The 26,883-nt window shown below is 38.3% G+C and overlaps 1 protein-coding gene across 2 annotated transcripts in view; it reads right to left on the bottom strand.

Moving 5' to 3' along the window:
• The window catches only part of RP2 (RP2 activator of ARL3 GTPase), a 46,403-nt gene extending 19,959 nt beyond the window's left edge, over positions 1–26,444 (bottom strand). The window contains exons 1-3 of one of the 2 annotated variants that reach the window (XM_036746254.1): positions 25,955–26,444; positions 1,626–2,291; positions 1,368–1,482 (exon numbers count right to left, since the gene is read on the bottom strand). In XM_036746254.1, coding sequence (XP_036602149.1) covers positions 1,368–1,482; positions 1,626–2,291; positions 25,955–26,077 — 904 coding nt within the window. In that variant the 5' untranslated portion in view covers positions 26,078–26,444. The remainder of the gene's footprint in view (positions 1–1,367; positions 1,483–1,625; positions 2,292–25,954) is intronic. The other variant, XM_036746255.1, reaches the window with a different exon arrangement.
• Between the last annotated feature and the right edge of the window lie 439 nt (positions 26,445–26,883).

Below are 26,883 nucleotides of genomic sequence, written 5' to 3'. Positions count from 1 at the left end.
ACATTCTGTTTAAGATGTTCAACCGACACTTGGTGATGTGGAACTGAAGCTCAAGATGTTGGAAGCCCCCATAACATGCTTCACAATGCTCAAAAACACCCTCTGCTAAAAAGGCCACAAAACCCAGAACCCCAGACATGACCCCTATGCTCTGTCCTTGCCTAGAGAACTTACTACAGGATGATGTTGTGTGTCTGAGGGCCCAGAATTAGCTCTAATGGCTAAAATTTGCAGAGGCATATTTCAGTTAAATACAAAAAAGAATTTAGGTAGTGAATCTTCTTTCCCTCAAAGTATTAAAGCAGAAAATCTCCCTGTAATAAGGAAGATTATTACACTGGCAGTAAAGTTACACTAGATGACTTCTCATGGCCTTTTCAACTCTAGCTCCATCATACAATTATACAAATGCAGATATTTTATGCATTAGCTTTCTTAGGGTAATTCTATCCAGCTTCGGTAACTTAAATTATTCCCTAGTTCTTGTGTAGTATCATTATCATTGTTTTTATATGTATATGTGTATGTGTATACATATATGTATGTATATATATATACGTCATTCAGTTAAATTTCTATGTGACTACTCATTTGATGACCTACCACAGTGTTCAAAACAAATTAAAGCAAATTACAAATTTGCCCTGGAATATGTCAAGAGATGTCTGGTAAAATTTAGATGAATTCAAAAAGATTTTTAAACATTTCCTCCTTCATAAGCAACTAAATTGTACCTTAACTCTTATCATAGAAGCAACAGTTGCAAATCTGGAATAGACATCCCAAGTCTCACTTCCATGTATACAAGACATTCTTCAATATCGAATTTCATGGGAAAATCTGATGCCTAAGAAACATTAATTTGGAGGGTTCAAGTGTGCAAAGGCAATTTTAGATATGCCAAGACAATATACATAAAATGTGTACTCTCAAGTTTGATCTGTTATTAGTATGCTTATGTCTTTCAAAGCTTAGGCTTCTTCAGGGCAGGAACTCTTATCACCTCTTTCACCACTTCTATAGCATCCCAGGATAACATGTGTTGGTTATTCAGTGAAGTAAACACAATAAGGTGTTTCATTTATTAACACAATAGAATAAAGAAAAATCACTGTCTCATCACCAGAAAAGCTTTCTGAAGGACAAAAGGATTTTGCAAGTTTTGGACAATTATAAGGAGATAACTTGGGAGAACTGAGGAATGGAAGAATGTTCAAGGCAAAGCAAGAGTCCCGCAGAATCAGAAATGAGTCAAGTGGGTACTATATGTACATATAAGCATGGAAATGGATTGGCCGCCACCAAAACTACCATAAGATAACTTTGTTTAGATTTTTCCATGTCATCTTTTAATCCCCCAGTTTTACCTTTTTCCAGTAAAGGAATGAAATCAGGTGCTCTTTCTCGGAAAACTCTCTGAGCATCTTCAGGTTTCATTGATACTTCCTTTGTCTGAACCAGCAAAAAATCTTTGCTAAGCATCTATTGAAAATAGAAATATTTAGATTTTAAAATAGCTACCAGATACTACTAAGTTGAGGACCAAAATGTGATTTTTTCCTTTTAATGCTGTTTTGTTATAAAGTTGGTTGAGAAAAAGAAAAAGGAACAAAGAAGTTTCTCACCTCATCAATTAGTTTCCTGGCATTTGCAGTAGTGTAATCACCAGCAAATAACACAGCCAAACAGGATTCATCACTAATCTTCTGCCTCTGACCCCGGGTTATTGGAACAATGCTCCTATTGGCATCTGTAGAAATTCGTACAGCTTTGAGCTCTTCAAGAGTAGGTAGAGGAACAGAGTCCTGAACCACTGTATCCTCTGGTAGGAGGCTCCAATTGTTTTCTCCTGACACAGGTGTAAAGTCATGGACGTTACTCCATGTGTTATTGAAGATGCTTAGTCCTGCATCTTTGAACTGAAAAGCTAGCTCAGGATAATAAAACTGAAAACAGCCAAACTTGATATTTGCCGAGGACTCAATAATGGGTTGTGTGGCACAACACAAGAAGACTTCTAGCTTTCTACAATCCCGAGTGCGAAACTGCTGGCAGGCTACTATGCACTTGCAATCTCTGCAATTCCGGAAAAATACACTGCCCTTTACAGGTCCCAGAAAGATTCTGCAGTTTGTACAGTCGTCAATAGTGATTGTAGCAGAGTGATCAAAGATGTAGATGTTGCAGTTCTCACAATCTTGAATGACAAACTGCTGTCCTGCAACTTTCCCAGGTAAGCGACCTACTGTTTCATCCTTCAAGCCATTAAACATATAGTCTTTTGGATCAACCTGGAGGAAAAAAAACAAACGAAAAGTTTAAATTTTAAATGTTATTGAAAAAAGGGTGGGGAACCAATATTTAGTTCCCTTCTTTTTGTTTTCAGTATAAACAAAAACTAAGCATATCAGTCCTATGACTTTTAGTTTCTCAACTCCTAGTTCCATAAGCTACCTTTTGATTTCATTCATTTCACTTTTAATTTCACTGTACTCCACAGCCATAGGTTTAACCCTAGAATCCCTTCACCCCTTGATATTCCTGTATCTATCTTGCTAATCTCCAGTCCTGAGTAACTCTCACTGTCCATTTCTCTTCTACTCAATAATAAGATCCCTAAAGCCAGGAACTACTGTTTGTGTTTCTGTAGTCCCAGCACCCAGCCCACTTCCTTTTGCTTTAATAAACTATTTTTAAATGAAAGGCTGCTCAATGTTGTTAAAGAAAGCCACAAAAATCATTATGATTGGGTCCAATACAAGTTCTCTGCTATTCAATCAACAAGATTTTATCAAGTGCTTATTACGTGCCAGGCACTGTGTAATCCTCATTTCATCTCTTTCAATATATATTTTTAAGAATCTACAGTAAGACCTGAGGGAAGATACTTCAATATCAAGAAAGTGATGAAAGGGGAAATAAATCAATCAGTCTCTGTCCTCATGAAGCCTTACAATTTTGTAGATAACTACAACAAAAATAATTATAATACAAAATGTAACATGTGTCTAAGTATAAACAAAGACCTATAAACAATCTAAGGAAGGAGAGATCATATGTAATTAAGGAAAACAAGGGAAAAAACACACAGGAGAGGTACCACGTGAGCTGGACCTCAAACGTCAAGGAGAATTTCAATGAAAATGAGGGAAAGAAGACAAGATTATTCCTGGTATAAGCAAAGGCATGAAAGTTGAAAAGAGGGAACAGGTAGTCCAATTTGACTAGTGCATAAAATATGATGGAGAAGGTAGTATAATTATGTTTGAAAGGTAGCATGGTACCAGATTATGGAGAACCTTGAAAAATGGGCCAAGAAAAGTTTGGACTTTGTTCAATAGGTAATATGGAACAAAACCAAAGTGAATAGGAGTGACATGATTAGATCTTTGTATAAGGAAAATTAATCAAGCAGCACCATGACTTCAGCTTGTTGACATCCTATCACATTCCCCATAACACCTATTATATGCTTCTTTATTCACCTCAAAACCCAACCCAGACTTTTACTTTCATGAGATAACTGTGACTCCTGCTTTACTGAGAATTAAAGCCTTTAGATATGATCTCCTTCAAAATTTCCCTTCCCATTTTCACAAAAATTTCTCTTTTACAAAACTAACACCTTCCATCTGGGTCTCTGATCCATTTCCTTTGTCCTCTAGGTCTTCTCTTCTTTCTATAAACATAATCCCCTACTAAAAAAAAAACTACTTCCTTCAAGCCAGTTAGCATTTATCTCGCTTTCTCCTTTTAATCATTCAACTCAAACGGGAGGTCTTTACCACGCTAATCTAACCATGCTCTCCCCCATCACCAATAACCTTAGCCACAAAATTCAATGTCTTTTTTCCTTCTTAAGCTATGTTGGCAGGAGGAAAAACAATAAAAGAATAGTTTTACTATTTCAGATGGATGGGTCAATAAGAGATGAAACAAACGATAGAACTATTCACTTCCAATTCTGCTTGTTTCCTCTACCAAGAATAATAATCTCCAAATTAGCTAAAGAGGGGAGAGTATGGTTGACAGGGAGAGGTTGAAACCCCAAATGGATCAGGAGTTAATCAGAGAACAACTAGCTACCTTTCATGAACTGAAGCAACGTAGCCCAGAAAACTCCATTCCAGGACACTAACAGAAATCTGGGGTATTTACTGCCTCCTTCTGTGCTATTTAAGGATCAGAGATGGAAATATCATATTGATTTTCAAGAAGAAGGCAGATCTTTAAACTACAGGCCAGTAAGTTTAATATTGATTCTTAGAAACTAAGATAATATATTATTTTAAGAACGAGTACTTAGAAAATGAAGACATAATCACTAGGAGCTAGCACGGGCTTATTAAAGCGATGCCAAGTTACCTGCACTTTCTTCTCTGAAAGAGTTGATAGAATGGAAGATTAGATAAAAGCCTATAATCCTTTTCCAATAATAAGAATGACATTTATATAGAGCAGGGGTTCTTAACCTTGAATATGTGGGCTTTTAAGAAATATTTTGATATAGTATTTCAATGTAACTGGCTTCCTTTCTAGTCGTATGTATTTTATTTTATACGTCTAAAAACAATATTCTGAGAAGGGGAACACAGGCTTCACTAGACTGCCAAAGGGGCCCATGACATAAAGAAGGTTAAGAACTGATCTCGTGCTTTAAGGTTTTCAAAGCACTTTATCATACTTGATCCTTACAATAACCCTCTGAGGGTAGCTGCTAGTATTATACCCATTTTAAAGATTCTGAAACTGTGGCAAAGAGGTTAAGTGACTTGTTTGTTGTCACATTGTTAATAAATATCTGACCCCAACTCCTCCTGACTCCATGTTTAACACTTTACCACTACAATATGCTGTTCGCTGTACTTCTGCTTAATTCTGTAGCGTACTTAACACTCAAATGAGATTCCATCTTGTAGGTAAGACAGAGATACTTGATTTGGATGATCGTACATGAAATTAAGGAATAACTTAAAGAGTGGCTATTCATGGATCAGCGTTTAGTAAGTCTTTGGCATCCATCCTTGACAGAGAACTAGAGGGCCTCAGAGGTCATTTAATCCACCCCCACACACATTTTCACATGAAGATGAGGCAAATAAAAGGTTAAGTGAGTTGCCCAAAGTCACATAAGTAATAAGGATATAAAATTGAAAAAAATTTAAAATAAATTTTTGTCACTGCCTTCTTTTATTTTACATTACCCTAGTTACCTCCCCAGCACCCTTCATCCCCCACTTCCCAGAAAGCCAGCCTATTAATAAACAGTATTTTTTTAAGTTTAAAAAAATAGAAAAGGAAAAAGTCAGCACCACTGATCAGTACAATGAAAAAGTCTAAAATTATGTGCAATGTGAAACACCTGTGGATCCCACACCTCCACAAAGAGAGTGTCTTCTCATATTTCTTCTTTTGAGTCCTGCTTGATCTTTATCATTTTTTTCACTTTTATGTTTTGGTATGTGGTTGTTCATTACATTACACTGTTGTAGTTACTGTGTATACTGTTTTGGGAGTTTTTTTGGTCTCTGCTTACTTCACTCTGCATTAGTTCATGTAGATCTTTCGATGCTTCTCTGTATTCAATCACACACATCATTCCTTACAGCACGGTAACATCCCATTACATTCAGTAACACAACTTGTTTAGCCATTTCCCAATCTATGGGCATCTATTTTGCTTCCATTTCTTTGCTATCAACAAAGTGCTGTTATAAATGTCTTGGTGTAAATGGGGACTTTTTTTTAATCGATGGCTTCCCAGGATTAGAATTTCTTCCTTCAAAGAACATGGGCATTTTGGTTACTTTATTAGCAAAATTTTAAACTGCTTTCCAAAATGGCTTTTTGGTCATCTTTGCCAATTTGTAGGGTATGAGGTAAAACTTCAGAGTTGTTTTAACTGCATTTAATAATAACAGCTATCATTTCTATAGCACTTACTATGTGGTAGGCACTGCACATTTGAGATAATAATAATAATGTAATATCATTTAATCCTCACAACAACCCTGAGAAGTAGGTGCTATTACTACCCCCATAGTACAGATGAGGAAACTGAGGCAAAGAGAGGGTTTTTTTTTAAAGTGACTTGCCTTGCATTACATAGCTAGCAAGTGTCTGAGGCTGGATTTGAACTCAAATCATTCTGACTCTAGGCCCAGTGCTATATCATGCCACCTAGCTGTTCCAATGTGATTTGGAGCATTTTTTTCATGTGGTTGCAAATACTCTGCAATTCTTCCTTTGAGGACTGTTTGTTCATACCCTTTGACCATTTATCTATTGGATAATGGTCATATACATCTAGATATAGCCATATCTGTTTAAATTGTTCCTTCATCTTGGATACAAAACCCTTATCAGAGAAATTAGACACAAGATTCTTTTTTTCCCAATCAACTGCTTTCTTTTTTATCCTAGGTGCATTAATTTTGTCTGTAGAGAAGCTTTTTAGTTTCATGTAATCCAAGTTGTCTATTTTATCTTTTGTAATTGCCTCTATCTCTTGGGTAGTTAGGAAGGCACTGCCTACCCATAGCTGTGAGGAGTATATGATCTTCTTATCTTCTAACTATATTATAGCTTTTGGGGTACAATTCAACCATGCTGGAAAGCAATCTTGAACTATATCCCCAAAGCTATAAAACTGTGCATGCCCTTTGATCCTGAAATAATGCTACTCAGTTTATTTCCCAAAGAGAGCAAAGAAAGAGGAAAAGAACCCATATGTACAAAATTATTTACAGTGGTTCTTCTTGTGGTGGCAAAAAAAATGGGAAACTGAGGATATCCATCAATTAGAGAATGGTTGAACATATTATGTTACATACAAGGGATGGAATATTATTGTGCTGTAAGAAATGATGAAAAGAGGTGGTTTTAAGGAAAACCTAAGACATATATGAACTGATACAAAGTAAACTAAGCAGAATCAGGAGAACAATCTAAACAGTAACAGCAATACTGTAAAGAAACTTTCAAAGATTTAATTAATCTGATTGACACAATGGCCCACCACAATTCCAAAAGACTGGATGAAAAATGCTATCCACCTCTAGACGGAGAACTTGATGGACTCAGAGTGCATGCTGAAGCATATTTTTTTTTCTTTCTTTCTCTTGCCTTTGGTGGCGGGGGGGAGAGGGGGGAAGGTGGCTAATGTAGAAATTTGTTTTGTACAACTATGTATAATTGTAAAGGGTTTTATTTTTCTTGCCTTCCCAATGGGTAGGGCAGTGGGAAAGGGGAGACAACCCGGAAAAATATTTTCTATTTTTAAGGAGCTGATAAAGCTAAAAAAAAAAAAAAAAAAAAAAGATCCTATGGCTACCCTGGTGATGAGCTTCGGAATCCACAATCCACGGAATCCACAATCAGACTTAACAGTCCATTGTTCAATGCCTGTCTAGATTGGTAGGACTTAAGAGAATTTTTTTCCCCTAGTATAACCTTTAAGAACCCAGGGACACCTTCATAAAGCATCAGAATGGAACTTTAGAAGCAATGTATGAATATTTTTAATGTACCTTTCAGAATGAAGTCACACACTTATAATTTTTTCCCTCATATTTCTTTTAGCTATTCTTACATGTGCTTTAAAAAAAGAAACATAATAGGCCTATAACACTACTTAAGCTCCAGAAATAGAATCCAGTATAACATAAAAACAGATCCCCATGTGTGCAAATGAAAATCTTATGATCCTAATCATAAGATACACTATAATATCTCTAATTCATAGACAAGAAAGATACTAAAAAGTCAAGTGATTCAGCCATGTTACATAGTAATGTGAGCTTTAGGAGATCTGATTCTAACCTTAACTCAAAAGCCTTCAAGTCCAAAGCCAACTTCAGCTAAATTCTATTTTATGTGGACATGTATATACAAATGTACACGTACACACATGCATATGCATGTTATTTATATACAGGTGTGTGTATACGTGTGTTGTATGTGTGTGGCTGAACAAGTATCTTCATGAATCCTAATCTACAATTAGCTTTTCTCGTTGGTATGCATTGCACTCTGCTGGTACACAAGTTGCTTCACACTTTCAGTTTTTACCTGAAGAGGATTTTGTACTATTTCTCAAGAATAACTACAGACAGTTTCTATAATTAATCTTATCAGATCAACATTGTTTTTAGACATTTCAAGCAGAAAGATAAATATATGCACATAAGTGTGTATCTATGCGCACATAAACATATAAAACACTCACGCATGTGTACACTACATCCACTACAGTGTGGACCCAGTGGATGGGCCATAATTATTGATCTAGTTAAGAGTCAATATTCAACAATGCTCAATGTGTAGTACTACAGCACAGCAAACATTGTTCATGTCTGTCACTATTTAATGATCTTTCAGTAACACATCTGTTAATGGAAATGATGTAGTCAGAGAAAGTGCACTATTTTCAGAAACTTTACAACAGAAATAAAAACCTGATAAGCAGTGGAAACATAACTTCCAAGAAACAGAAAATGGTTTTTGGTAAGAATATATAGTTTTAAAAATAAAATTACAGGTGTAATTGATAAAGGTGGCCTCTAATGTTGAAACCCTACAGCTCAAGCGGTTCCCCCTACCTATCTGGAATGCCCTCCTTACTTATACCTAAATCCAACCTTTCTCTCAAGGCAAATTCAAGTCCCCCTTTTCCCCCCAAAGCCTTCTTTAACTGCTCTGATATGCACTGATCTCTCTCATCTCTGACATCCTATAAAACGCTACTACTTGATTGCTTTTCCCCCCTTACAATGTCTTTGATTTCCTAAATACTGACAGCAAAGATTATGACTATTTTCCCTATTTCACAGAGATGCTTTCTGTATCAAATAACATCTATACACATAAACACATTGTGAAAAAAGTTACTGACAGGTACAAGGGAGTATTATTTTTCTTTATTTTGTAATCCGTAATAACACTTAGCTCAGTGCTAAGTGCATAACAGGTACTCCTTGCTGAATAGTGTTAAATTATACAAAAAATTTTGTCTTAAAAGTATAAGAGGATTTAATTTATACTTGTTAAAAACATAAAAAGGTCCTATCTATATCTCACTTGTTACAAATCAAAGTAATCTTTTCTAATTCTTCCCTCAGTTTTGAAGCTATCAAATAATCTATCAGTTCACATTTATCATTAAGAATTGGAAGTTTTCCACTCCAATTCTTTCTGTTTTCTATATTCTGCCTCCTGCACAGATGTACACTGTAAAAGAATGACAAAGTGCTTGTTTCCAAGGCTCCAGTAACAACCACTAAAAACAACAGTAAAAGTTAAGTCTGTTTACAATACTTCCATTTTAGATTAGAAGTTACCACAGAGATCAAATCTTCATCGTCCCATTCTAGCTCAGCTCAAGTATTGGTAGTGATAGCAGACGTGTGGAATTAAAGGAAAACTTACTAAAAAGAAATCCTTTCCTTAACTAAATCTGTGTGTCAACAAGTTATAAATTGTAAAGGTACGCAAAAAAATTGCTGCATACAAAGTTACATTAAAAAAAAGCAATTTCAAACTGTGGCACTTCACGACACCCAAAAATGTCTACAACTCACTGCTTAAAATAATTCAGTTATTGTGGGAGGCAATGTGGCATTAATGGAAAGAGCCCTAAATTTGCAGTAAGAGGACATGGGTATGAATTGAACTTTTGACGTTTTACATAATCTGCATGACCATGGACAAGTGCACCTTACTCTCATCTATAAAATGAACAGGTGGGACTAAACAGATGGCTTCGTCAGGTCTTTCTAGCTCTAAATCTATTATCCTATGACCCATTTGATAAAATTGTAATACACAGCCATGAAGAAATTGTATTTAATATGCATTTTCAAAAGGAACCCAATTTGTTATAATTTACAAACATTTAGCCCAGTATACAGTGGGATTTCTCTAAATATTCTAACACAACTAGCTATTCAACATCTTTTTCTATTATATTTTACCTTTCGTGCAACTTGCATGAATTTCTTTGCTCAACAATTCAGGAATGAACTCAAAACACTTTGGAGATCAGATTTTTAAGCTACCAAACTTACAGAAAAGAAAATTCAAAGAGATTCAGTTCAACATTTCCAAAAGCTAGGAGTTTTAGTCCCCAAACATCTTTTATATGCTATACAGCATCAAGTGGTGTTATGAAGCAATGAGTAAGTTTCCATGGTAACCAAAACACTGTGATATGCCTCTGAGCTAAAACAACTATATTTTTAAACAAAAAAAGATAAAATTGTACTTTTCAGATTCATCCCTGCCCTTTCCCTTCAATGACCTAAACTCCAAAAGAGTATTATCTTGAACTATTATGCAATGCAAGTGCCTTTTTAAACCAGTTGAACGGTTAGCAATAACTTCTAATTTTTCCTTCTCATTAAGACAGGTAGGGGAATTGAGATGGCCTGATAGCTTTCACTCAGTCATCTGGCAAGTCCTCCTTTCTCAACATGACCAATTGCCTAATCCTGTCATACCTACCTTCCAATCACTCTTCCATCTAGCTCTTTCTTTATATTTCTTAGTTCTAAACTCCTTATTATCTATCTCTCTCCTAGACTATTGCAATGTTCTCCTAATTGTCCTCCAAACAGACAAATTTTCCATCTCTCCTTGAGAGAATCTACTACCCATACAGATAAAGATAACCACTCCACTTCAGGACATCTCTATTTGTTAGAAAATTGTTTCTTGGTGGGTTTTTTTCCTGACATCAAACCAAAATGTGCCCCTTTGCAACTTTCACCAATGCTCCTAGTTCTGCCCTACAGGGTCAAACAAAACATGGCAAACAAAGGCAGTGATGTACAGTAGTAAGAGGGTTGGATTTGGAGTCAGACAACCTGGATTCAAAACTCAGTTCTGCTACTTACTTGCTGTGTAAACTTGGTCAAGTCACTTGACCTCGTAGTGTGTTCCTTCATCTGTAATTTAAAGGGATTGAACTAGATCACCTCTGAGGTCACTCCCAATTCTGAATCTACTCCTTTTTCCACAGTCCATCAAACTACTTGAAAATAGCTATTATGTCTACACTAAGTCTTCTTTTCTCCAGGCTAAGTATGCCCACCTCCCTTAATTGACCCTCATGGCTGCCCTCTAACCATGCTCAATCAAATTTATCAACATTCTTCTTAAACCATGGCACACAAAACTGAAAACAATGCTCCAGATGAGGTCTGATGAGGGCACAGTACAGAGGGATTATCACCTCTTTATTCCTGGAAGCAATGTCTTAATGTAGTTCAACATAATGAGTTTTGGGGGCTGGCATTTCATACTACTGACTCATATTGGGCTTAAAGTCCATCAAACCCCAGATCTTTTTCAAATAAATTGTTTCCTGTTTTGTACTTGTGTAGTTTATTTTCTGTATCTAAGTGTAAGACTTTTGCTGTTATTCAGCTGTGCCCAACTCTTCATGACCCCATTTGGGGTTTTCTTGACAAAGATACTGAAGTGGTTTGTCATTTCCTTCTCCAGTTCATTTGACAGATGAAGAAACTGAGGCAAAGAGGGTTAAGTGACATGCCCAGAGTCACGTAGCTAATAAGCGTCTGAGGCTGGATTTGAACTCAGGAAGATCTGAGTCTTCCTAACTCCATTTTGGGTGCTCTAGCCATTGCTCCACCTACATTCATTTGATCTCTACTGAATTTCATCTTACTAAATAAATTCAGCACAATGCTCTATAAGTGTAATCTGCAGATTTTATGGGCATGCTGTCCGTGTCTTTATCCAAGTCACTGATGAAATGCTTAAAAGGTACAAGGTCAAGCACAGATTTCTGAAGTACTTCCCTGAAAACATACCACACTGACACTGAAACATTAACTCTGGAGCCCAGCCACCAACCAGTTCTGATACATCTGACTGTATTATTCTCTAGTCTGTATCTCTCCCTTACTACAAGAATAGCACGAACTACCTCAACCAAAACTTCACAAAAACAAACTATAACTACAGCATCTACTAGTTTAGTAATCCTGTCAAAAAAGGGAAGTAATAATCTGGCATGAGTTGCTCCTGACAATGCCAATCTGGGTCTTCATAGTCATCACTTCTCTTTGTAGATGTTTGCCAACCATCTCAAACATTGGTTCTAGAATTTTTCAGGAAAATCCATAATACCATACTGACTCTAATATTTATTGACAGTAGCACTATATATATACACACACACACACACACACACACACACACACATATATATATATATACACATATAATCTCATTTGAACTCAACATTGTGAGATAAGTGCTATGAACACCCCCACTTTGCAAAACAGGAAACTGAGGCCCAAAGAAATAAGTAATTTGCCCAGGGTTATAAGTGTCTGAGGCAGGGTTTGAAACCAAGTCTTCCTGACTCTGTCCAGGAGTCTGTCCACTACTAAGTCTAACTTGTCTATACTTTGTAGACTATTTTCTTCTCTTTTTTTTTTTGAAAATCAGGACATTTTCCCTTCTTTACTGCTGTGGTACCTTTCCTATTTTCCATGAACTGCCAAATACTACTGACAGTTGCTCAGAAATACTATCTCCCAGTTTTTTCAGTGCCCAAGGATATAGTTAATCTGGTCCAGGTGACAAACTCCTGGACAGCTAACTACTCCCTTAATATCTCCTTACTTATCCTGGGTATCAACTCTGTTAAAAATTTTAATTGTCATTTACAGTGAAAAAGTCATTAACCTTCATCAAGAAAACAGAAGCAAAATAATAATTAAGTAGCCCTGCCTTTTCTCGATTGTCATTTATTCCAGCAACCCCAAGCAAAGAAGTAATCACTTCTTTGATCATCCATTCCCCCAGCACAGAAAAAAGAAAAACATCATTCTTTTTGGTGTCTTTAGCTTCCTTCACAAAACTCAGGTCATCCTAAGCATTCAAAGAATACTGCCCTGGTCTTATATTCATCTTGAGTTACTCTACCTTGTTACTGTCTTCTGAATGAATCAACATCATAATTGGAACGGTGCATTTTGGGGTTTTTGCTACTGTCCTCCCAAGGAGGCTGACATGAACGAATGAAAAAATATTGATTAAGCACTTACTATGTGACAGGTAGTGTGCTAAGTTCTGGGAACACATACTCTAAAAATGAAGTAACATGGTGTAAGGAATTTTGTTGTGGTTCCGCCATTTTTTTGTTGTGTCTGACTCTGTGACCCCATTTTGGGGTTTTCTTGGAAAAGAAAATGGAGTAATTTGCCATTTCCTTCTCCAGCTTACTTTACAGGTAAGGAAACTGAGGCAAATAGGGTTAAGTGACTTGCCCAAGGTAATATAGCTATTAAGTGACTGAGGACAAATAGAACTTAGGAAGATGAGTCTTCCTGACTTCAGGGCCAGCCCTCTGTGCCACCTAGCTGCCCCATATTTGGAAGTTAAGATCTGGGCTAAAATCCCGCCTGGGATTTACCAGATATGACTCTATGCAAGTTACTTGCCCTAATAGGAGGAGGATGAACTCAAAGAATTTTAAGATCCATTTCTGTTCTTAATTGATGATCCCTGTCCATAAGGAGCATATTCCAAGGAGAACGATAAATACAGCAGAGTAGTGTCCAGGGAAGGGAGTTTTGGTCTGCAAGATCAGAGATGGTAAGTTGATCAACAAGGCAGTCAGCTGAAATGCCCTTTTCAAAAGTAATACTACTGCTGATTTAATCAGAAGGCAGGGTTGGAGAGGAAAATAGGGCGGGGGGGGGAGGGGGCTGGGAAAGAACACATAGGAAGTGTCAGGGTAAAAGGCAAGATGGCTTATTTAGGTGTGTATCAGACTGGTCTAGGGCCAGCTAGCTATAGAAGGCTATGCTATGCAAGCTAGCATTCACGCAGATAGCCATCTAGATGGCTCAAGCACAGCCTCAGAGGAGAAGTTCAAAAGCTGAATAAACTGATTTCCTCATAGATTCTAGGTCTGGTTTTTAGAGTCTGGACCACAGGTTGCTTGTTTGTTGAGCAAAGCTGGGTGGCAGGGGAGACAGAAATATGGTTTAGATCAGGGCTAGTCTTGGAATCTGTCAGGAAGCTAGACATGGTGGGTTAGGCAAATGGACCAAACATGCTATTAACTCCTTGAGAGAGTTGAGGGCATTTGTTGGGTCTTAGTATTTGTCAAACCACTCATACCTCAATGAATATGAGTGATGAAGTCTCAGCATCGCAGTATGATCTGCTTGACTTCAGACTATCAGCCATTCGTTTATACTGGAAAATCAGTCAGAGAGGGTCAGATGGAGCTTAATCAGAGAGGCAGGTAGCAGAGGATAACTGTACTTGCCATGAAGTAATGGCATAAAACACATGTGACCCCAGGAAAAGACCCATGTAAGCCAACCTTCTAGATCACAGAAAGCACTATACAGAGCTGGAAGGGATCTCAGAAATAACTAGTCCAACAACATTTTGTGAATAAACAAACTGAGGCCCAGGCAAATTAAGTGACTTATTCAACTATTATGTATCAGAGGTAGGATCTGAAGTCGGCTCATCTGACTCCACAGCCATACTGCCTCCTGTCAAAAATTAATAAAATTTCCTCAGGCAGTGATTTCTTAAACAGTTCTGGGCATCATGAAAAAGGTGTTTCAAATTGCTTCTTTGATAAAATTTCACCAGAGGAAAAGCAATTTCCTGAACAGTGCCAAGTCTCTGGATAATCCTGCACTGAATTTCCTCTATAGAGGAGAGGGACAAGGCCAGGTCTCTGGATAATCCTGCACCCAACTTCCTCTATAGAGGAGAGGGACAAGGCCAAGTTTCAAATCCAAGAGAGTTCTGGGTTCTAGCCTCCCAAAGGAGTAAGTGTTCTCACAAAGGAGCTCTCCTGGAGAGAAGATAGAACAGGTCTATTTACAGGGGAACCCATCTCTGGATAGTATCAAGTGAATGACCCAGTCAAATCAACCCCAAACACCAAGACTTCATCATTCATCCCCAATGAGGTATGAATGGATCTAAATTACCCAGGTTGAGGAGAAATACTTAACCTTCTTTTCAAGGATAGCTCCTTGAAAAGTCAATCAGTAAGCATTTATTACTTGCCTACTAAAAGAAACATCCTTTGTCCTCAAGGAACTTAATTCCACCAGAGAAGAAAACATACATTTATATAGATGTGGACAAAATATTTACAAAAAAAGACACAAGGTGATTTTCAAGGGAAGGTGCAAGCAGCTAGAGAGACCAAGAAAGGTCTATAGTGAAGAAGGTGGTCACTGAGTCTTAAGTGAAACTAATGATTTTAAAGATGGAGCTGAGAAGAGTAAGGTAGAGAGATGCAAGACAGAATGCTATGTGTAACAAACCGCAAAAAGAACAATTTAGACCAACTGTAGATCGTGAGGAGAGGAAAAGCGTATAACAAGCCAGCACAGGCAGGTCAGGGCTCAGTTGTTAAGGGCCTTAAATGCCAAACAGACACGTTTAGATTCAATCCCGAGGTAATAGAGCTACTGGTAACAGAGCAATAGTGATACTAGAGTTTATGGAGCGAGGGAACGGCACGGTCTGACTTATACTTTAGATAAAGCACTTTGGCAACCATGTGGAAGCCAGATTAGAGAGAGGAGAGACCCGGGGAAATAACCCAAGCATGAGGTGATGAAAGCCTACCCTGTGGAGAGGTAATTATACAAAAGATATTGTAGAGGAGGAAATGACAAGATTTGCGATGATTAGATATGAGGAAGGCTGAAGATAACACCTTGGTTGCAAACCTGAGTGACTTGAAGGATGATAGTGCTTTTGACGGAAATGTCAAAGTTGAAAAGATGGGTGGTTTTAGGAGGAAAAGGACAATGAGTTCTATTTGGGAAACGCAGAGTATGAAATGTTTACAAAGTTTGCAGTTCAAAATACCCAATAGGTACTTCAGAAGTGGAGCTTGGAAGAGAAACTAGAGTCAGACTCAGTGTTCTGTAAACCTGAAAATATAAATTACCTTGGGAAAAACCTCCCTAATTGAGAAGAACTGCTGGAAAACTGGAGAGCAATCTGGAAGAAATTAGAATATCATCCTATAGCACATTCCACAATAAATCAAAAATGAACATGTGACCTGAATATAAAGATCATACTATAAAAAAGAAAATAAACAAATATACCTTTCACAGTTATGGGCAGGGAATGAATTCTTAACCAAATAATTATATAAAATAATTTTGATTACACAAAATTAAAAAGCTTTTACACAAACAAAATATATTTAGAATAAGAAGGGAAGTGATAGAGTTGGGGAAAATATTTTTGATAGATTTTTTTCTAGAACAAAAGAACTACAAGCTATTAATCACATGAAAGAATACTTCAAATCACTAGTTTAAAAAAAAGGAAAGAAATGCAAATTAAAACAATTCTAAGGTTTTACTTCACACCTAGCAAATTGGCAAAAATGATAAAAGATGGAAATCTTCAATGTTGAAAGGAAAAACAGACATACAGTGAACTGCTGGTAGAGTTGTGTCCTGGAAAAGAAAGCCAGAATAATCCAAATGAAGTTACTAAAATGTCCATACCCTCTGACTCAAAAATTCCACTGACATGCATATACTCCAAGGATGTCACTGACATTTAAAAGAACGGTTCCATACACGTCTGCCAGTCAATAAACATTTATTAAACACCTACTTGTGCCAAGTATTGTGCTAAGTGATAGAAATAAAAAAGAAAGATAAAAGAAAGTCCCTTTTCTCAAGAACTAGAAACAAGGCAGATGCCCACTGATTGGGGAAATGACTAAACAAATTGTGGTACATTAATGGAATGAAATGTTACTCGGCTATTAAAAAAAAAAAAAAGCATAATGAATACAGAGAAGCATGGAAAGACAAACATGACCTGATCCCCAGTGAACTTCGTAGAATCAGGAAAAAACATACATAATGACTAGAACAATGTAAATGGAAAGAATCACCAACACAAAACAACTAAAACTGTATGTTACAAAAATGTAAAGAACAAACTTGGCCTCAGAGAAGAGACATGAGAAGACATTCACCCACCTCCATTCCTTCAGGAGTGGAACACGGTGATTTTTTTCAACGTGCGGACTAGTTTTACTGAAATTTTTCTCCTCCTCTTTTGCTTTTTCTATAAATTCGTTTTTATAAGGACTATCTTTCTAGGACAGGAAAAGAGGAAGAAGGCAGTATGAAATCTAGGTGAAGACAAAAGATAGTTTTAAAAAATTATAAATTAGGTGAGTATATATGGATCTAAGATTTATCTGCAAAAAGATAACTAAACCTGTAGGAAAAGATAAAATCACACAACGAGAGAGTATGAGAGAGAAGAGGTCCCAGGAAAATGCCTTGGGGAATATCCAAGCAATTTATTAGAGTGACCAGTAGTCCCTAAGCAATTAGATCCAAGACCTTTCTCTTGGTCAAGGACCCTCCATACTCAGGGGCTGAGGGATTTATAGACTTTGGGGAGTCCCTGGAAGGTCCCCCTGGTCCTTAGGATAGGCCCTCAGAAGCCTAGGGACTCCCATGATTGGCTGCTCTGGAGTGGGCGGGGAGGGGTGACAGGCCCCAAGATTCCCTTAGGGCAATGTCCATCAATCACAACCCCTCTGGTTAGGCCTTTCACAGGTCATCAGCTACAGGCCATGTGAGCAGGGATCATCAAACACTGGTGTCTGGTCAACAGTTTCCTTGGGACTAAGTTAGTTGTAGGTTTGAGGCAGAGGTGCTGAGGGAGCATTGTTGAGGCACAGGGAGCTTATTTCATAAGGTTGACAGGGATGTACCAAAAAATCCTTATAACAGACCTAATACAGTATGATCTGATCAATGTAATTCAATCAATATAATCATCAATACATGGTGAATTAATTAAATATAATCTGCATAATTCTTATGCAGATTGGGGACAGGATACAGATAAGTCAGCAATGGAAACTGAGTTACAATAAGACTAATAGAACCAAGAGAGAACGGCACCACAGAAACCCAGGAAAGAGAGAATATCCAAAAAGAGAGGATGTTCACCAGTTTTATGTGCAGCAGAGAGGTCAAGAAGGATGAGGATTATCCATAGCCTTCATAAGGAGACACAACCTCATCAAATTGATCAAGCTCTCCTTCCTCTAGAAGTATAATGTGAATTATGGAAGTGGGAAGCTAGGTGGTACAGTAGATAAGAGTTCAGGGCCTAGAATCAAGAGGAACTGAGTTCAAATCTTGCCTCAGACAATCACTAGCTTGTGTGACCCTGGGCAAGTCATTTAACCCTGTTTGCCTCAGTTTCCTCATTTGTAAAATGAGCAGGAGAAGTAAATAATGAACTACTTACAGAATCTTTGGCAAGGAAATCCCAAAATGGGGCTGCAAAGAATCAGATACAACCGAAACGACTGCACAACAAAACATATAAGCATCTGGAGATAGCATAGTATAGAGGATAGAACTCAGGCCTGCAAAACCTGTGGCCTGCAGGCACACCAAAGTATTTTGGGCGGCCGGCAAAAAATATAGAGGATGTTTTCCTCTACATTTGTCCAAGGCCACCTAAAATCCTTCTTTTGGCAGGTACCAGTGAAGGACTCAGGCTGTCCATTTGTTTTCCCAACCCACCTTTTTTCTGGTCATACATCTCCTCAATAGGGTCTTCCATGCTATATATCAAATCTAAGCATTTTGTAATAAGAAGAAACCTACTTGTATTCACTATGAGTCTTTTTATTGCAATTCCTCCAATGAGCAATCAAAATGGGAAACAGCAACTAATCTATTATTTCTGTTAAAGCAAGATGTCCATTTTTAAAAAAAATCAATAACTATCATAGTTGAGCCTTAATCATGGGGATCCAAGATGAAATCATGGAATTTGCTAATTCTGATGGAAATTCAGTCTAAGTCAAAGTCCAAAATTAGATTCTGAAGTATACCACAAAAAAATAACAATGTAGGCTTTTCCTAGAAGACTGAGACAGTTTCAAAATATCCTATCCTTCATGGCCAGAATTTTCCTCATAATTACCAATACTGTAGTTTTTTCCCTCTCAGCTGCTGGAAGAATATTCTGCCTTAAAACAGATTGGGATAGAAATGTTTTTGCTAAAATTTAAACAAAAAAAAAAGTAAACAAGGACCTCTAATTCTAAAACTTAGATATCAAAGAGGTCTGGCTAAAATTTGTACTCTTGAATTTCCCTACTGTGCCAAATTTCTTTCACCCCTTATCCAATAATTGTATGACCTTCATCTTTCTCCCAAAAACATTTCCTTAGCTCACCTGTATCTCCTTGCTGATCCCTACTTTACCATAAAAAAAATCAGAACATCTATACATCAGAACCCCAAATTTTCTTTCTTTATATAACATATAATGTGAAAATTTGGAGGAGGGTAAAAATTTGTTTTCTACTTTTTACCAAAAATGGTATGGTTTATACAAATTACCATGAAAAGGAGTTTCTATGTGTTTAGGAAAGTCTGGTCGTCATGATGGTAACATTATACTACACTTAAATGTTCTATAAAATTGTCATGAAATTTGCTAAGAAAATGTATACTTAACACTTAATCTTTGGTTGGATTTTAGCAAAAATGTTTTATCACAACTGTTTTAAGAAACTGAAGCAGAGTATTCGTCTAAGAGTTGAAAAGAAAAAAAACTACAGTATAGTTAATTATGAGGAAAATTCTAGTTATAGAAAAAAAAATTGAATGAAACATAGGCCACAGAATAAGAAAAGCTTTGTTTTTCGCTGACAAATTAAGGTAGGAAAACTCATTAAATCGTGCTTATTAAAGGTGTTTTATAGCTGCATTTTAATTTTTAACATAGTACAAAATGAAATGATTACTTGAGTTTAAATTTTTCTACATCATACTTAAAGATAAATTTTTAAATATCTGAGTGGCTTAAAATGTTTCACTTCTTGAATGGATGTAAATTTTCTTGAAGGTACATACAAAATAATACCACTACCTCGAATTTATTATAATACCACTATTGGTTCTAGAGGCTAAAAATAGTATGCTTATATTAGCTTACTTGTCCGCATTAAAAAAAAATCTCATTAAAATAAATCTACAAACTACAAAATCACAAAATAGAATCATGAAAGGGAGCAAGGCAGGGGGATGGGAAAGAGAGCTGACCTTAGGGTGAAGAAGACTTGGGTTCAAGTCTTGCTTCTGACAGGTACAAGCTATGTGAACTTGGGGGAAGTTATACTTAAACTCTCAGTTCCTGAACAGTAAGTGCTTAAGACTATAGTTAGAGTTGAGCTGGTGATCTGCATTAGTGGAGGGAATTTCCATACACTGATTTCCCTTGATTTCCCAAAGAAATCGAAACTCAAGCTCCTCCCAACGCTAACCCTGCTGACAGAAGGGAACCCCAGAGATCATTTAGCCCAAACCTAGGCCAGTTTAATATCCTCCAAAACAGCTCACATGATATTCCATTCCAGATTTTAATGCCTCAGATGATACACTGTTGGCTACATCTACTAATAACAATAATAACTAGTTTTTGTAAAGCATTTACCATGTTCCAGGCAGTATAGTAAGCATTTTACATTTATTACCTCATTTGGTCCTCACAACAATCAGGGAGGTGATGTGTCATTTATTATCCCTATTATACAGATGAAGAAAGTTAGGCAAACAAAGGTTATATGACTTGCCCCAGGATTACACAGCTAGCGTGTGTCTGAGGCCACATTTGAACTTATGTCTTCCTGATTCCAAGCTAGGAGCTCTGTCCACTGGGCCACTTAGCTGCCTCATAGAAAATAAGCTGCCCTACAGGATAAGAATCCCATTCTTATCAACTATGGTTAACCATGTAATTAACTAAAACCTGTTACTGACTGAAATCTTAAAGCCTTTAAGTGAGATCCTATTTTCTTTGGGACAAAATACAAAAGCCTCAGCCTGGCATTTTAGTCCTTTACAATCTCACTCAAATCTACTTTCTTTCCAGTCTTATTTCCCGTCTCTCTTCACATTATGTTTCATCCAAATTGGCCTACTAGCTATTCCTTAAAAATTGGTGTTCCATTCCCTACCTATATGCATTGACACAAACTATCTCAAATGCTTGGAATGCACTATCTAGGAGAAATCTTTCTTTAAGACTCAGTTCAGGACTCAGTTTTCCACTTCCTCCCCCACTATCCTACCATGTTAGCATTCACTTCTTCCTCAAATTACTTTGTATTTACTATATATGTACATACATGTACACACACACACACACACACACTCACTCACACAACCCCAAAGGGCTCCCTGAGAGAAATTTCACTTTTGTCTATCAAAGCAACTATCAGTATCTTAATTCACTGTAGTAGACCTTCCTAATACAGAATTAATTCAAAGAAACATTTATTGAGCACCTGCTCTGTGATATGAATAAGATGACAAGGCCTTTTCTCTCAAATATTTCACAATCTAGCAGAAGGAAAGAAGACAAGATAAAAAGATAAAATGCATAACAGAGTATGATAGTATATGAAAAGTATTAAATACTATGACAGCATCACTGTTTCCATTTTACAGTTGGCAAAACTAAAACATGCAAGTTAACTAGCCCACTCTAAACTACAGCTCATGTAATAAAATCTAATTACCAGAATTTCCAGTTGAGGGCTCTTTCTTTAAATAATTCTAGTATTAACTGGAGAGAGCGTAAGAGCCTAAAAGAGTCTAAAGCAGAAAATGTAATATATTTACCTAAATCATTATAATAAACATGAAAATTAGCCTCCAGTCCTGAGTCCAATAGAAAGGCATCAGTAACAATAACAGGATAAAGTTCCTGAACATTTACTTTCTATACAACTCCTTTTGATCCTTGTTTGAATACTATGCTGTTTTATCATTTTAAATATTTCAAATATGCATGACTTATTTCCCCCAAAAGACTTTCCCCAACTTGAAGAATGGGACTGTCTTCTACGTTTTAAATCCCTTGCAATGCCTCTGCATAGTGCTATACATCCACATAGTAGGCATTAGTCGAATAATTTACCTGGGGTACTGTCTTTCAGAATGCTCTCCACACTCATTTTCTATATTGTAATAGTCAGATGTTTGTCTTTTTCAAACGTAAGCAGAAAGAGAAAATGGGCATCTTGCAATGTTGACCATAGAGTATGTTGCTATCCCAACAATTACCCAAACATTATTTTTAATTAAGAAAGTTTCTCCTAGCTTCAGTCCCCTAAGATTAACTCAGCTCTCCAGCTCAAAGCCCAGGAGATACTTCTCAGTAAAATACTGATAGCACAACTTATAAAAACAATGGCCTAGAAACCTTAAATGCTTTCCATAACTGGCTTCAAGACTTTTAAATTACAGTTTAAGTATTTCTATTAGGCAACTCATATAATTTTCAGTACCTTAATTGATACTTGTTACACTTGTCCCAAAGTGAAACATACTATGAGCATCAGGACACTAGCTCTAAAACTGATTGCCTATTTACTATAAAAGCTGTGGCTTTAAAAAAAAAATCCTATAGATTTTCAAGTAACACATAACCTTTCATTTTATATACACAGACCATAGCATACCTGTATACTTTAGGTCTTACTTTTTTAACTTACTTATTTTGAACTACTCTCTTTTATTGGCTGCTAAAACAGTTCTGATGCCACCGACACATTCACTTAGGCATTAGAGAACATATATGCTATAATGGCTTATCCAAAATTTAGACTGAGAAGATTATGTAGCAGATTTAAATCTCTAAGTTTACACATGATTTTAACTATTATAAATATGAAGTCTAAAATGATGGCTGGATGAATTCCTAACAATTTCAAAAAAAAAAAAAAAGGAAGAACAATAGCAGGGTTTCCATGGCCCCAAATTCTAGCTAATTTCCTTCCTCACACCCCCAACAGCTTTGAAAAACGTTTTCACCTGGGTCCAGTGTTTAACACAGGATCTAGAGCTTGGAGAGACTATAGAGATCATCTAATATAACCCACTCAGTCTATATATGACAAACTGAGCCTAGGGAGGTAAGTTACTTGCCCAAGGTCACATAGGTAGTATCAGGGGTGGGATTTGAACCCAGATCTTTTGATACCAGGGCCACTGATCTTTCTGGTGTTTTAGTCTTTCTAAAACTAATTTTATGCTGTTTGTATTCCCATGAATTAAAGCACTGAGTAAGTAATAAAAATGCTTTGTTATTTGCTACATTTTAAAAATCAATACACCTTCTCTTGAGTGACTACTAGACACAGAATACCACATGAGGCACCATGGAAAAATAGAAAACGATAATACATAGCTCTTGCTCTGGAGGACTCTAAAATGGTAGATAAAAATTCCCCATTCATTTGAAAGGAAACAAACAAAATTCAACAGGTGCTAAAATGTACTCCTTTATTTTTGAATCAGTACTCTTTAAGAAGTTGTGTAAAGCTAAAAACAGAAAAGATACCCACACAAAAAAGACTCTTGACTCTTTAAAAACTGTGTTTATAAAGCAGTATAAGACTGTATTAAGCTATCAATAGATGAAACTGCTAAATTCTACAAATTCAGAGTAAAAGCACTGTCATCAAGTTTGGGACTTGGCGTTTGAAGACAATAAAAAATAAATATTAAAAAAGACAACCTAAATTTTGCTTATGTTAGTCAGTTCGGAGAAATTTAAATGTCATTTTCAGAGACTGAGTTTCTTTCCTCCCTTGTTAGCCCTAAAGATAATCTTAAAATAACTACATTCCTCCCATAAAAAAGATGACACAATATCTTTAACAATCTTAAGACTGCTTCTGTCAAATAGGGATAAAATAGTAAATAAAAAACTACCAGAAAAAGAGCAAGTAAATAAAGCCTGAAAGAAGCTATCTTACAATTTCCAAATTCCAACACTTGCTGAGAACTAGATGTACCTTAATAAATTCCTATGCAGGCTGGAAATTATAGGAAAAAATGTTCAACGGTATACTTATGGAGGAGTGTTATATTAAGTTGCAATAAAACTACTGTTAACTTGTCTGATTATTCTGTACGAGGGAACAGGATAGGATGGCTAGGTGGTGCAGCAGATATCTGCCTGGAATCAGGATGACCTGAGTTCAGTCACTAGCTGTGTGACCCTGGGCAAGTCATTTAGTATCTGTTTGCCTCAGTTTTCTCATTATAAAATGGGGATAATAATAGCATTTACTTCCCAGGTTTTTGTGAGGCCTGAATGAGTTAATTTTAAAGCATTTAGCACTGTGTCTGGCAAATGTTTATCATTACTATTACTCATCATACATATACTATAACCCATCAGTTTAGCTGATCATTCTCAAAATTATGAACTGAATATAAGTAAACCACTATGTGGAAAGAAGAAGCCTTATGAAACTCATGACTAGAATGCACCCTAAACAATTCTACAGAAAACGAGTTTTTTCTGTTACTGTGTTTATTTTTACATATAAATGTCAAAATATTTTCTTTAGCTGAAATAAACTATAAAACAGTTCCCTACAATGAGAGCCATTTCATCCTAACTTTTACATATTCCAAAAGGGACACACAGTTTTTCATCACTTCATTATCTCTTATCCGAGGGAAGAAACATCTTAGGTTACTTCATTTATTAATAGGGGAAAAAAAGTTTTTATTTCATTAAGATGTACTAAGATACACAAAGGAACTGTACTTATGGGCAGGGTTGGCAAATAGGAAGCAACAGCAGAGAAGCTGAGACTTCACTACTTCCTCAACAGTAAGATGAGAACCACAAAAAATCCAGTTTGCAGAAACTGATGAGGAGGGCTGGGCTAGTTAAGTGCGGACAGCCACTGTTACCGATCTCCCAGCTGGTGCTTTTGTAGGAGGCCATGTAACGCACCTGACATCTTTAATAATACACAGACAGGTGGTCGGGGAGGGAGAAGGTGCTCATCACGGAAGACACACGCGCAGCAGCGTATATTCAGGCAATAGATACGGCAGCTACTTTCAGCTTCCTTTCCCAATCTCCTTCCTCCTAATACCTACCTTCCTCCCATTGAGAATCTCCTATTTAATCAAGGCTACCTAATGTACCCGACACCTTTAATGGTACACGGAGGGGTGGGGAGAGGGGCAAAGGTGCTCATGAAGGACGGCAATCGTGCAGTTGTATGTATTCAGGCTTTCAATTTCCTTTTCTTCCTACTAAACTCGGTTGATAGTCTCCCATTTATCTGGGGCTATGTAACGCACCTGACACCTTTAATGATACAGACAGGTGGTCGAGGAGGCAAAGGGTGCTCACCAGGCTCAGCAGTCTAAATAAACTCAGGCTGCCACTTTAAACTTCCTTCCCCCATCTCCTTCCAAGCTAATACCTTCCACAGGTTGATAATCTCTCGCTTATCTGGGGCTACGTAATGAACTTGACACCTTTAACCACACACAGACAGGTGGTTGGGGCGGGCAGGGCTGCTTGCTCTTCAGGGAAGGCAGCCGAGCCACGGCATGAAATCACTTTCAATTTCCTTTCTCCACCTCCCTTAATACTAATGCCTTCCCTAGGTTGATCGTCTCTCCATTTATCTCGTATCTATCTTGTTTGTACACAGTGGTTTGCCTGTTGTTTCCCCCCGGAGACCGGAGCCCCTTGAGAGCGGGGACTGCATTTTTTTGGGTTGTGCCTTTCTTTGTACCCCAGCGCTTAGTACAGTGCCCGACACATAGCAGGCGCTATTTAATAATGCTTTTCGATTTGACCAGCGCATACGAGGTACTTAAAAAAGTCTCCGACTCTGGCTGCAAGCGTCCAGCCCACCTCGCAAGATCATGCAAGGAGAGTGAGCCCCACAGACTCAAATACAAAACCTCCTGCAGGGGAGGGGGCCCCTGTGTCCGGGCTGGGGGGCGGGAAGGGAGCGGGGGCGGCGGGGCAGGTGAGCCCCAGGCCGACGCTGCGATGGCGGGGAGTGGGGCGCAAGGAGGCGCGACTTTACCTTTTCCCGCTTGTCCCAGCTGTACTGCTTCTGCGGCTGCTGCTCCCCGGCTTCCCCGGACGCCGGCGGGGACTGCTGCTGCTCCTTCTCGGTCTTCCGCTTCTTGGAGAAGAAGCAGCCCATGGTGCCGGTCCGCGGGCTCGCCGCCTGCCGCGCCCCACCCCCGCAGGCCTCGCGCGCCTGGCCCCCTCCTCCCGCGTGCGACACGGGCACGTGAGGAACTCAGACAGGGCGAGAAGTGAACCACCCTCCTTCCCCGGGGCTCCGGGTCCCACCCCCAGCCGCCGAAGCGGGAGCTCCCCGGAGTCTGCAGTCAAGACAGTGGCGCGGCCGCCCCGCCCCTCCTTGCCCTTCTTCCGCACCACCCCCCCAACCCAATCACCCCACCCGCCCCCACCCCACCACGTACACCGCGGGCTCCCCGGCCGCGCCGCGGCTGCCTAGCTAGCTCACGGTTCCCGCACCCCTCTCGCTTCGCCCTCTCTCACTCTCTGGCCCCACCGTCTCCCTGACTACCGCCCGCCACCAATGGCTGCTCCGCTCCCGGCGGGCCAACCGGAGTCCCTCGAAGCGGCCCCGGCTCCGCCCCCTGGTGACGTCAGAGTGCCTGGGAGAGCCAATGGGCTGCAGAACTTCTCCGCAGGGCGTTCGATCGGCGTTTTATCCACCCCCTACTCCCCCACCCCCTACTCCCCCACCCCCAGCCCGGTCCCGCGCCCCGGGTGAGCTCCTGGAGCCCCGTACTGGGAGCTTGCTCCGCCCCCTCCTGAGAGCTAGGGGCGGGGTCAGGCGGGGCGTCAACGTGGCAGGCCCCTCCTCAGCCTTTTAAATTCGGTATTACAAAATGCGGCTTAGGAAGAACAAAACTTCCTATTTTCTACGCCGTCTTGCATTAGTATACTTGCTCTTCCTTGTGAATAATCGTAGGA

This window comes from Trichosurus vulpecula, chromosome 2 (genome assembly GCF_011100635.1).
Source record: "Trichosurus vulpecula isolate mTriVul1 chromosome 2, mTriVul1.pri, whole genome shotgun sequence".
Lineage (NCBI taxonomy): Eukaryota > Metazoa > Chordata > Mammalia > Diprotodontia > Phalangeridae > Trichosurus > Trichosurus vulpecula.
This window is presented reverse-complemented; position numbering and strand designations above follow the sequence as displayed.